The sequence below is a fragment of the Hypanus sabinus genome, chromosome 15, assembly GCF_030144855.1.
Source record: "Hypanus sabinus isolate sHypSab1 chromosome 15, sHypSab1.hap1, whole genome shotgun sequence".
Lineage (NCBI taxonomy): Eukaryota > Metazoa > Chordata > Chondrichthyes > Myliobatiformes > Dasyatidae > Hypanus > Hypanus sabinus.
In genome coordinates this window covers 32,984,052-32,996,644 of record NC_082720.1, presented here as the reverse complement: position 1 = coordinate 32,996,644, position 12,593 = coordinate 32,984,052, and the positions used below count along the sequence as shown (strand labels likewise).

Below are 12,593 nucleotides of genomic sequence, written 5' to 3'. Positions count from 1 at the left end.
CTGTTTTAATGATTACAAGTGTTGAAACTCAGTATTAACTTTTAAGTAATTTGTTTGAAAAATCAGCTAAGTAATATGTACATTAATTAAGTGAAAGGTAAGATACTCAAGAAATTTGTATGCCAAGTAAGTAAAATAAGACAGTTATAACAATTTATCTGAAGTTTTAACACCTTTAATGGCTTTTAGATATTTGGATAGACGCAATGTTTATAGCAGTAGCTCAGGCATCGTATTCTTCCTGGAATTCAGTTTTTGTTGCACATGGAGTTACGTGACATTACAAAAGGCCACATGGCCTTACAGAGAGTTAGGAATTCTTACTTGAACTGTCCAACTTTGCAAACAACAATAATGAACAAAAATACAACTCGCTACTTTCCAGACATTGATCAACAAGCAATTGTAGATAGGGAATAATGGACAACAACGTAGATGTCTGGGTCACAGATGTGCAATACTCCACATCACTGCTTGCTGGCTGAATGACTACCACGTGGAGGGCTGCCCAATAGGTAGGCCAGCTAATTAACGGGATCATCTGCAGTCAGGAATGTTCGATCTTGTGGCGGGTCTAATAACTACCGTAATTTCAAAGTAGTGATGAGCATGCCGTAAAAGATATTTTGAGATATTTGTAACAGCTGTAATATGATGTGAAACTATCTGTGATTTCTATTGGTGACAAAGTCACAGATGCTAATAATACTACCGTGTTTTGTTGCCTACGTTCATAACTGAAGGAAAAATACTAAATTTCCGTTAAAGATTAGTGAAAATAAAGGTACAAGTTTTTTCCCATCCAAGTGCACGGACCCCAGGTTAGGTTACACCCCTGGTGTAAAGGCATTATTTAAAAATATTTCTCTTTTAGATTATGATAGGGCTACAGTATTGATTTAATGGATTTTATGACATTTTCCCCTGTGCCAAAAAGTACCTCACTGTAGGACATCACCCATAAAGTTATATGGTGCAACATTTCTTCACAGCTTAGAAATACCACCCACGTTCACCTGCTGCATCCACCACACACTGCCCCTTTGTTTCATCTGTTTGGGACTGAATTACAACTGTGAAACTTCCTGATATATTTTTTAACTTAATTTGCTTTATTAATGTATTGGCATAAGAAATATGCCAATAATCAGAGTAAGCATAACCTATCTGGTATTTCAAATTTACTCCCCATTTATTAAGACCATGACTGATCTTCATCCTCAGTTTTCCTGCATTATCCCCATACACATTGTTCCTCTAACTTCCAGAAACATATCCATTTCTGTCTGGAATAGAATTAAAGCCAACCAGGATGCCTCTTATTTCAGTCCTTATTCTGAGACTATAACTCATAGTTTTGGATTCCTCGTCCTGGGAAAACATCCTCACTACATCCACCCTGTTGATCCCAAAAACTGTAGTATTACTCTTCCCCAATTCTGCACCGTCAACATGATGGGAAATGAAAATCACCATAAAATGTATTTGCTGAGCATATAATTACTGTATAAAAGAGTCCTTCACAGGCCTGGTACTGAACAGTGAAAAATGCATTTATATATCTCATCATAACCAGTCTACAAAATAATTAACTGTTATTTGTGCAGACTTCTAGTGCCTAATTTTTAATCTTTTACTTTTCTATCATTCTGCATGGTGCTGCAGTTACTGCACCAAATGGGTGAAAGGCTAGTGATGGATGTCAAGAGCTGCAAATCAGAACATCAAACACCTGCTGATTTGACTTTGGACTCTTTTGTGCCACCATGTATGGAACTAACCTAAACTCATTGGTTTACAGGCTCAGCAAAGTCATGGGCAAGGGAACAAAGCGGGGTGCACAAATTTTGTCATCCAAGAGTAAACAGTATTTCATAAGCCAAGGGAATTATTTTATTCAAGGTTCAAAGTAAATTATTATCAAATTACATATATCACCATATACAACCCTGTGATCTATTTTAGCAGGCATATTCAATAAATCCATAATAGAATATTAACCATAAAAGAATTAATGAAGAACTGCTTGGGTACTCAACCAGTGTGCAAAAGACATCAAACTGTGAAGGTACAAAAAGAAAGAAATAATAATAATAATAATAATAAAAAAACAAACAAGCAAGCTATACATATTGAGAACATAAGATGAAAAGTCCTTGAATGAGTCCATAGTTTATGGGAACATTTCAATGGTGGGCAGGTGAAGCTGTGTGAAGTTATCTACTTCGGTTCAAGAGCCTGATGTTTGAGGGGTAATAACCATTCCTGAACCTGGTGGTATGAGACCTGAGGCTCCTGTATCTTCTTCCTGATGGAAACAGCAAGATTATCAAAACCCTTGTCACAAAAATAAGCACTTTTAAATACTGTATGTATCCACTGCCTCTAAATACTAAATTACTGAAAATTTCTCATAAGAATTATATGTAAAACCATTGTGTCAAGAATGCTGCAATCAACTTATTTATGTGAAATAAAAATGTTTAAAGATCTTAAAATGTAATTTTAGAACCTTTTCATGAAAACAAAGCTATTCAACTGTTAAACCTTTCAGAAAGCATGCAAATTAGAGCATTTTGATATTGATAAATATAGGCATCCTTGCTTTGCTATTGTGGCCTGGCTTTTGGAATCCAGAGCAGCGGACTGCAGAAATTTGTTTTGTACCAAACGGAAATTGTGTTGGTAATACTATTTTAACCAAGTTGCACCAATAGAATCTATGCAATCAAGTACAAACTTCTGGCCATAATCTTTATTACAAGACAGCCTTTCAATCATTTTGTTGGTCAGATTGTCATTGAGTGAAGGCTTCTCCTGACCTTGATCATGGAGTGGTTACTAATTTTCACGTACTGCCTAATCTATTTGCTAGTTGACCATTATTTCTTTCTCATTAAAATCTATTATTATCCACTTTGTGTCGTTTTATATCACCCTGGTATAATTTGGTCTGTTTTACAGTGTGCGGCTCTGACTTGGCCCAAGCAAACTTCTTCTACAAGAATGGGGAGTATATTTGCACGCTAGATTATCAGCGGCTCTATGGCACACGCTGCGACAGTTGTAAGGAGTTCATTGGGGGAGAGGTGATCTCAGCTCTGGGAAGGACATTCCATCCAAAGTGTTTCGTCTGCACAGCCTGCAGGTAATATAGCATCAGCCAAATTAGAAAATTGTGATTTGAGGGTTCGAGTTGTGAAATAATTTTAGCATTTGCAACCAATTTTAAATAATATTTATGCCTCTGTGAATATTTAGGTAACATAGGTTGTGAGAATGTAATGAAATGGCCTGATGACGGTATCCATAGCTCAGTGGAAAAGGCTCATGTCATATCAATAGAGGATAGCAGTGCTCAGTTTTATAGGGAAAGTTGGGTGCTGTTCTCCTCTACAGATAGGACATCCTCTGATGGCCATTGTAGAACCAAACTGATTGATGTTGGCTGATGACAGCTGTATGACCCTGAGTGGCCTTGTGTGCACCCTAGTTTCTTTTTCTTCATTTTGTCTTGCAGCAGGTAACGGCTTGTCTCCATTACAGTCCTCCTCTTATATTTTATTTCCATTTAATCCAGTACCACTGCTGCCTCCGAAGTGACAAAGACCAGCTGCTACTAAAAGACAGCTCTCCTGCAGCTATTTGCTATGGAATACTTTTCCAAACTTGGCAAGAGCAGCTAGAAATGATAGCCAAAGATTTTCCACAATGCTGATGGGAAGCACATGAAAAAAAATGCTTGTTTGAAATTTATGAATGCTTTTACCGTATTTTTCTAAGTATAATTAAATATGAGCAGTTCAAACACTTACAGACATCAATTTCTCAAGGGTCCTTATTTAAGTGCTGGGTTTCTAGTTATGTATGTGAATTAGTTGATCATTCAATTCAGGCAGATTCCTACCACACCTAAAGTGTGAATTACTCGTTCTGTCATACTACCCAAATAGCTGGATACTGCTATTTACAAGGTGGCAAAAGAACAGTTGCTGAAGTTGCCTGTTCTAAAAATAATCATATCCCTGCACAACACATTGCTGGTTCTACACCTGTTTCTTAACACCTTGTCAAGCAGCATCATCGCTACTTCATCCTCGAAAAGATTTTTTCTCATATCTATAAGTTGCTTTGTGCTCTGTGGATACAGATGAGGTCCATTGATTCAAAAAATGCATTGGAGATGTGACCATTTAGAACTGTCATGTCATGAATTATGTGCCCTATATCCACACCTGGAGTGGAGAACTGTTTCACTAAATTATTCCATAGACAATTAAAATGTTACAGTATTTTACAAGTTCAGTTACTTCCAGACATTTCCTTCTAAATAAATCTCCTTTCCCAGCTGTTGCTTACTCTTATCATTTTGCTGTGGATGCATTTCTAACTTTAGCACAAAAGCTGTAAGGTTTGAGTTAGAATGTCAAATATTGAACATTGAACTGTACAAGAACAGGCCCTTTGATCCACAGTGTGGTACTGATCCAGTTAAATTAGTAATCAAATGGACAACTGAACTAATACCCTTTGCCTACACAATGTCCATATACTAACATTTTCTTCACATTCCTGAGGCGATCTAAATGTCAATGTCTATAATAAATCTGCCTTTACCACAACTCCCATTAAAGTTCAAAGTAAGTTTTATTAGCAAAGTATATATAACCCTGGAGGTTCTTTTTCCTGTGGGCATACTCAGCAAACCTACAAAACTGTAACTGTGAGGAAATCTGCAGATGCTGGAAATTCAAGCAACACACACAAAATGCTGGTGGAACGCAGCAGGCCAGGCAGCATCTATAGGAAGAAGCACTGTCAACATTTCGGGCCAAGACCCTGCCTATCCTAACGAAGGGTCTCGGCCCGAAATGTCGACAGTGCTTCTTCCTATAGATGCTGCCTGGCCTGCTGCATTCCACCAACATTTTGTGTGTGTTGCTTAAAATAGTAACTATAACAGGATCAATGAAAGTTCAACTAGAGTACAGAAGACAACAAACTCTGCAAATGCAAATATAAATAAATAGCAATCAATAAAGGGAACATGAAATACCAAGATAAAGAATCCTTAAAGTGAGATCATTGGTTGTAGGAACATCTCAATGGATGGGCAGTGTGTAGTTATTCCCTATGTTCAAGAGCCTGATGGTTGTGGGTAGTAACTGTTCTTGAACCTGGTGGAGCGAGTCCTGAGGACCTTGTACCTTCTATATGAGAGCAGCAGTGAGAAAATTACATGGCCTTAGTGGTGAGGATCTCTGATGATGGATGCTGCTTTCCTACGACAGTGCTTCATGTAGATGTGCTCAACGGTTGGGAGGGCTTTACTCATGATATACTAGGCCAAATCCACTACCTTTTGTTGTATTTTCTGTTCAAAGGCATTGGCATTTCCAGACCAGGCCAAGATGCAGCCGATCAATGTACTCTCCAATACACATTCATAGGAGTCTGTCAAAGTTTTAGATGTCATACCAAATCTCTACAGATGCCAAAGGAAATACAGGCACTATTGTGTTTTCTTCACATTCCAGGCACCCACCACTCTGTGTAAAAAAAATTGCCCCTTACATCTCCTTTTAAATTATCCCATCTTACCCTCTGGTATTATACATTTCAACTCTGGGAAAAAGATACTGGTTGTCACTTCTATCAATGCCTCTCATAATCTTATAACCATCTATCAGATCTTGTCTCAGCCTCTGCTGCTCCAGAGAAAACAGCCCACATATGTCCAACTTCTCTTTATAGTACATGCTCTCTAAGCCATGCAGCATCCAGGTAAACCTCCTCTATATCCTCTCTAAAATCCTTCTTATAATGGGGAACTGCCCTTTAAACTGTATGCAGTACTCTAAATATGGCCTAACTATGCTTTATAAAGCTGCAAGATAATATCCTGACTTTTGAATTCAGTGCCTCGGCCAATAAAGGCAAGCATGCTGTTTATGTTCTTAACCACCTTATCAACCCGTGTAGCCACATTCACGTAGCTATGAACCTGGACTCCAAGATCACTCTGTACATCAACACTGTTAAGGATCTTACCCTTAACAGTGTACTGTCTCTTTTGACCTACCAAGGTACAAGACTTCACATATGTCTGGGTTAAACTCCATCTGCCATTTCTCTGCCCATATCTGTATCTGATCTATATCCTGCTCTATTCTTTACCAGTCTTCTACAGTATACACAACACCACCAATCTTTTCAAACCTACTAACTCACACATTTGCATTTTCACCCAGGTAATTTATATACATCACAATACACAGAGGTCCCAGTACAGATCCCTTTGGAACACACTAATCACAGGCCTCCAGCTAAAATAAGACCCTTTGAGTACTGCACTATGTCTTCTACAAGAAAGCCAGTTCTGAATCCAAATGGCCAATTCATCATGGATCCCACACATTTTAATTTTCTGGATGACCTTCCATGAGGGATCTTGTCAAACGCCATTCCATATAAACAACATCCATATCTCCACCTTCATGTATCACCCTCGACACCTCGCCAAAAGTTAGTAAGACATGACCTGCCCTACACAAAGGTAAGTTGGTTGTCCCTAATTGGGCCATGGTCCTCCAAATGCTCATAAATCCTATCCCTAATAATTCTCTCTTGTAACTTCACTACCTCTGACGTGAAACTCAGCGTTCTATATTTTCCAGGATTAACCCTTGTTCTTTTCTTGAATAATGGAACAATATTAGTTACTTGCCATTTCTCTGGAACTCAGCTGTGGCTAAAGAAAACATAAAGACATTGATTAAGGCCCCAGCAGTTTCTTCTCTTGCTTGTTTCAATATCCTGGGGTATATCCCATATGAACTTAGAGACTTATCAACTTTAATGCTGTTTAGAAGACCCAACATAACCTCCTCCTTTACCTTGAAATGCCCGAGCATACTAATATGTTCAGCACTGATCTCGCTATCCATCATGTCCTTTTCCTTGCTAAATAATGATGTAAACTGCTGACTAAGGACCTGACCCATCCTCTGCATCCAAGCAAAAGCTCTCTCCCCGCCCCTTTATCCTCTCCTTAGGTTATCATCTTGCTCTTAATGTATGTCCAAGGATTCTCTTTAACCCAACTTATCAAGAACTTTTCATGGTCCTTCCTGGCTTTCCTTATTCCCTTCCTGAGTTCTTTTCTAGCTTCTTTATAATCCTCAAGGGCTCTGTTTGAATCCAGCTTCCTAAGCTTTACATACTTTCTCTTTCACTCCTTGACTAAATTGTTCATCTCTCTCAACATCCAAGGTTCTCTTACCATGCTATCCTTGTCCTTCTTTCTGACTGGAACACACCTGTCCTGTACTCTGTGCAGTTGAACTTTAAACCAACTCCACAGGTTGGATGTGGACTTTCCCAAAAGCAGCTGTTCCAAAAAAAAAACTCCCCATAGTTACTACCTAATGCTCTCATAATTTGCCCTACTCCAATGTAATATTCTCCAGCAGGGTCCATAGTTATCTATAGCTATCTTAAAACTTAAGGAGTTGTGGCTACTGTTCTTTTACTGCTCACCCACTGAAAGGTCGGTCACCTGGCCAGGCTCATTACCCAGCATCATGTCCAATACAGTCCCTGCTCTTGTTGGACTATCTGCATATTGAATTAAGAAGCTCTCCTAAATGCACCTAACAAATTCTGCCCTATCTGAACCTTCTGCACTCAGAAAGTCCCAAAATATATTATAGTTGTCAGGAATATGTTTACAATAGCCCCTCATTCTCCTTGTAGAAGTTTTAGATCATGATTATCTGTCATTCTTTCTGCAAGGATTACACAATTCATACTTATTCCATCATGATTTAGGAGAATACATATTCACTGGCTTATTGCAAAAGCGTTTGTAATGTAAGTCAGGAATTTGTGATTAAACTAAACTTTATGGCATAGACTTATGAAATTAGGTTATTTAGTGCAGAAATTGTGCCTTTTCTACAATTACTTTTAAAGAGAAGCAGTGTAATCTGGTGGTGGAGTCAAAGTATTTATTGGATTACTGCACAGAAAAGTATCTGGCACAATATTCTTCAGAAATTTGGTGTAGTCTTGATTGGGTTCCTGGCTCCTGTGCAGCTGTCTGCCTGTGTCAGACACAAGAACCAGTAAGAGCAGCTGCACCTGTTCGCTCTGGAACAGATTTTGCTCAGTCAGAGCATTGGTCACATAACATTGAGTGAGGCAATATTATTCCAAGCATGAAATTTGTGCCAGTTATTATAGATAACACATGTGGATGACAATTATTCCTCAAATAGCTTTTTGACATCAGTCATGCTTTTCAATTCTGAGCTAACTCCGTAGCCACTGTCACCAGCAAACAAAATCCAGACTACTTGATGTACTGAGAATAAAAGTGTGTGCAAAATCTTACTGATGTCAGTGAAATGATGGATTGTTTAATGTTAAATATAATGCTAGTTTCCTATCTGATGGGTAGGGTCATTTACTTCATGCCGTGGAATAGACATAATTAAAGACAACTACAGTGGCATGAGAGAGGAGCTGACCAAAGTTGATTGGAAGGGGGCATTGGCAGGGATGACAGCAGAACACTAATGGCTGGAGTTTCTGGGAGCAATTTAGAAAGTGCAGAAAAGATACTGTACAAAACAAAGAAGAAGATGTATTCTAAAGGGAGGTTGAGACAACCAGGGCAGACAAGGGAAATCAAAGACATCATAAAGCAAAAGAGAAGGCATAGAGTATAGCAAAAGTTAATGAGAAGCTAGAGGGTTGGGAAGCCTTTAAAATGCAACAGAAGGAAACTAAAAAAAAGCCTTGAGGAGAGAAATGATAAAATATGTAGATAAGCTAACTAATAAAAAAAAGAGAATACCAAAAATTTATTCAGATATATAAAAAGCTCGAAAATTATGCTGGAGAGGTAGTAATGGGGGAGAAGGAAATGGCAGATGAACTTAATAAATACAAGCAACACACACAAAATGCTGGAGGAACTCAGCAGGCCAGGCAGCATCGATGGAAAGATTAAACATTCAGTATTTAAGAGTAAATGCCCGAAATGGCAACTGTTTACTCTTTCCCATAGATGCTGCCTTGTCTGCTGTGTTCCTCCAGCAGTTTATGTGTGGTGCTTAGATTTCTAGTGTCTGCAGATTTTCTTGCGTTTGAACTATATAAATATTTTGCATCAGTCTTCACCATGGAAAACACCAACAGAATGCCAGAAATTCAAGAGTGTCTGGGGACAGAAGTGAGTATAGTTCCTATCACTAATGAGAAGGTGGTTGGGAAGCTGAAAGGTCTGAAGGCAGATAAGTCACCTGGAACAGATGGATGCCACAGACTTGCACTCCCTAATTCCCAAGGAAACGTTGGATTGCGTAGAAGGAGAGAGTTTAAAAGAAACGAGCAGGGAATTCAGAATCAGAATTGGGTTTAATATCACCAGCATATGTCCTGAAATTTGTCAAATTAGCAGCACCAGGACAATGCAATAAATATAGAAACATAAATAAATAAATCAATTGCAATAAGTATATGTGTGCACATTAAATAGTTAAATTTAAAACAGCACAAAAACAGAAAAATAAGTGAGGTAGTGTTCATGGATTAAATGTCCGATTAGAAATTGGGTGGCAAAGGGAAAGAAGCTGTTCCTGAATTGATGTGTGAGCCTCTAGGCTTCAGTAGTTCCTTCCTGACAGTAGCAATGAGAAGAAGACATGGCCTGGGTGTTGAAGGTCCCTAAGAATGGTCACCACCTTTCTGAGGCATCGCTCCTTGAAAATATCTTGGATACTATGGAGGCTAGTACCCATGATGGAGCTGATTAATTTTACAACCTTCAGTAGCTTCTTACAATCCTGTGCAGTAGCACACTCCCCACCCCACCCCCATACTAGACAGTGATGCAGCCTCTCAGAATGCTCTCTGTGATACATCTGAAGAAGTTTTTGAGTGTCTTAGGTGACAAACCAATGCTTCTGAAATTCCTAATGAAATATAGTTGCTGTCTTGCCTTCTTTATTGCGGCATCGAAATGTTGGGATCAGATCAGATTCTCTGAAATATTGAGACCCAGGAACTTTGAATTGCTCACTGTCTCCACTTCTGATCCCTTTATGAGGACTGGTTCGTATTTCTTTGCATTATCCTTTCTGAAGTCCACGGTCAGCTTGTTGGTCTTAATGATGCTGAGTGCAAGGTTGTTGCTGAGACACCACTCATCTAGCTGGTATGTCTCACTCCTGGACACCCTCTGGTCTGCATCTGAGATTCTGCCAACAGTGCTTGTATCATCAGCAAATTTATAAATGGCATTTGAGCTATGCCCAGCCACACAGTCTTGGGTGTAGAGAGAGTAAAGCAGTGGACTAAGCACACATCTCTGAGGTACAACAGTGTTAAATGATTGTCACCAAGGTGGAGATGTTACTAAAATCTGCACAGATTGTAGTCTTTAGGTTAGGAAGTTGAGGGTCCAATTGCAGAGGGTGATACAGAGGCCCAAGTTCTGTAGCCTTTTGATTAGGTCTGTAGAAATAATGGTGTTAAACGCTGAGCTATAGTCAATAAACAGCATCCTGAGATAAGTGTCTGCATTGTCCAGGTGAACTAAGGCCAAGTGAAGATCTATTGAGATTGCATCCAATGTAGATGGTATGTTACCTCCTGATGTCCTGGACATCGATCCGAAATGTCAGAGGATTAGTAACATCTTGGATCGAGGCCACAGCATTCTTAAGTGGGAGGATGAGCAGCCAGATGTCACAGTCCACGTTGTAGTCATGTGTCACGTGTAGGAGGGGTGACCTGAAAAGTGAATTCAGAGCGTAAGGTGCTAAGTTAAAGGACATGACCTCCATGGTTGTGATCTCAAGATTGCTACCTGAGCCATGTGCTAGTGAGGCCAGAAATAGGATGATCATACAGTTTAACATGTGACTAAGGAGATGGTGCAGATCTAAGGAGAGAGCTTCAGATTTTTGAAAAGGTAGGATGTGTACAGAAGGACAGTTTGCACCTGAACTGAGGGGTACTAAGATTTTACTAATGCTGCAGGAAGGAGGAGGTTAATCTAGAGTTGCAGCAGGATGGGAACCAGAGTGCCAGAACAGATAGTGGCGAGGTTATGGAGGCAGATGTTGTTAAGCCTACGTACAAAGTCAGAAATCAAAGGTTGAGCATGGTGGGGCCAATGTTCTCAGCTGCACATATTTCAAAGCCGGTAGTATTGCAGGGGAGGTGGATGAGCTTAGAGTATAGATCAGCACATGTATTGATGACATTGTAGCCATTAGTGAGACTTGGTTGCAGGAGGGGCAAGTCTGGCAACTCAATGTTCCAGGGATCTGTTCTTTTAGATCTGATCAAGTGGAAGGGGTGGCATTACTAGGCAGGGAAAATGGCATGGCAGTGCTCTGAAAGGACAGACTGGAAAGCCCATCTACTGAGACTCCATAGGTAGAACTGAGTTATGAGAAAGATATGGCCACCCTATGGGGATTATATTATAGACCACCCAACAGATTTAGAGGAGCAAATTTATAGAGAGATTACAAAGTGTTGCAAGCAACATAAGGTTTTGATAGTAGGTGATTTTAACTTTCCATATATGGACTGGGAATCCCATACTGTAAAAGGGCTGGATGGGAAAGAATTCATCAACTGTTAATCAGTACATAGAAGTCCCAAATGGAGAGAGTGCAATACTAGATCTCTTATTAGGGTATGAGACAGGGCAGGTGACAGAAATTTGTGTAAGGCAATACTTTGCATATAGTGATCAGTGTGCCATTAGTTTAAAAGTAATTATGGAAAAGGATATGTCTGATTCTATATTGGAGAAAGGCCAATTTTGATAATATCAGAAAAGAGCTGGCAAGTGTAGATTGGGATAGGTTGTTTTTGGCAAAGGTGTACTTGTAAAGTGGGAGGCCTTTAAAAGTGAAATTTTGAGAGTACAGTATGTATGTTCCTGTTAGAATAAAAGAAAAGGATAACATGTCTAGGGAACCTTGGTTTGCAAGAGGTATTTAGGCTCTGGCTAAGAAATAGAAGGAGGTGCATAGCAGGTATGGGCAGGTAGGAACAATGAGAATACTTGAGGAGTATAAGAACTGCAAGAGAACACTTCAGAAATAAATCATGAAGGCTAAAAGAAAACATGAGATCGCTCTAACAGACAAGGTGAAGGAGAATCCTAAGTGCTTCTCCGGATGTAATAAAAGCTAAAGTGTAGCAAGTGACAAAACTGCTTCTCAGAAAGATCAGAGTGGTAATCCATGCAAGGAGCCAAGAGAGATGGGGAGATCTTAAATGGATTTTTTCATTTGTATTTACTCAGGAGGCAGACACAGAGTCTATAGAAGTGAGGCAAATCAGCAGTGAAGTCACGGACCGTGTATAGATTACAGGGGAGGAAGTGTCTGCTGTCTTGAGGCAAATTAGGGTAGGTAAATCACCATGGCTTGACAAGGTGTTCCCTCTGACCCTGTGGGCTGGTGCAGAAATTGTAGGGGCCCTAGCAGAGATATTTAAAACATTATTAACCACATGTGAGGTGCAAGAGGATGGGAGGATAGCTAGCATTGTTCTGTTGCTTA

General features: G+C 39.5%; 1 protein-coding gene across 3 annotated transcripts in view; it reads left to right on the top strand.

Annotated features, from left to right (window-relative positions):
• The window catches only part of ablim3 (actin binding LIM protein family, member 3), a 305,340-nt gene that overhangs the window by 142,787 nt on the left and 149,960 nt on the right, over positions 1–12,593 (top strand). For all 3 annotated transcript variants that reach the window (XM_059990185.1, XM_059990183.1, XM_059990184.1), the window contains exon 3: positions 2,965–3,148. In XM_059990185.1, coding sequence (XP_059846168.1) covers positions 2,965–3,148 — 184 coding nt within the window. The remainder of the gene's footprint in view (positions 1–2,964; positions 3,149–12,593) is intronic.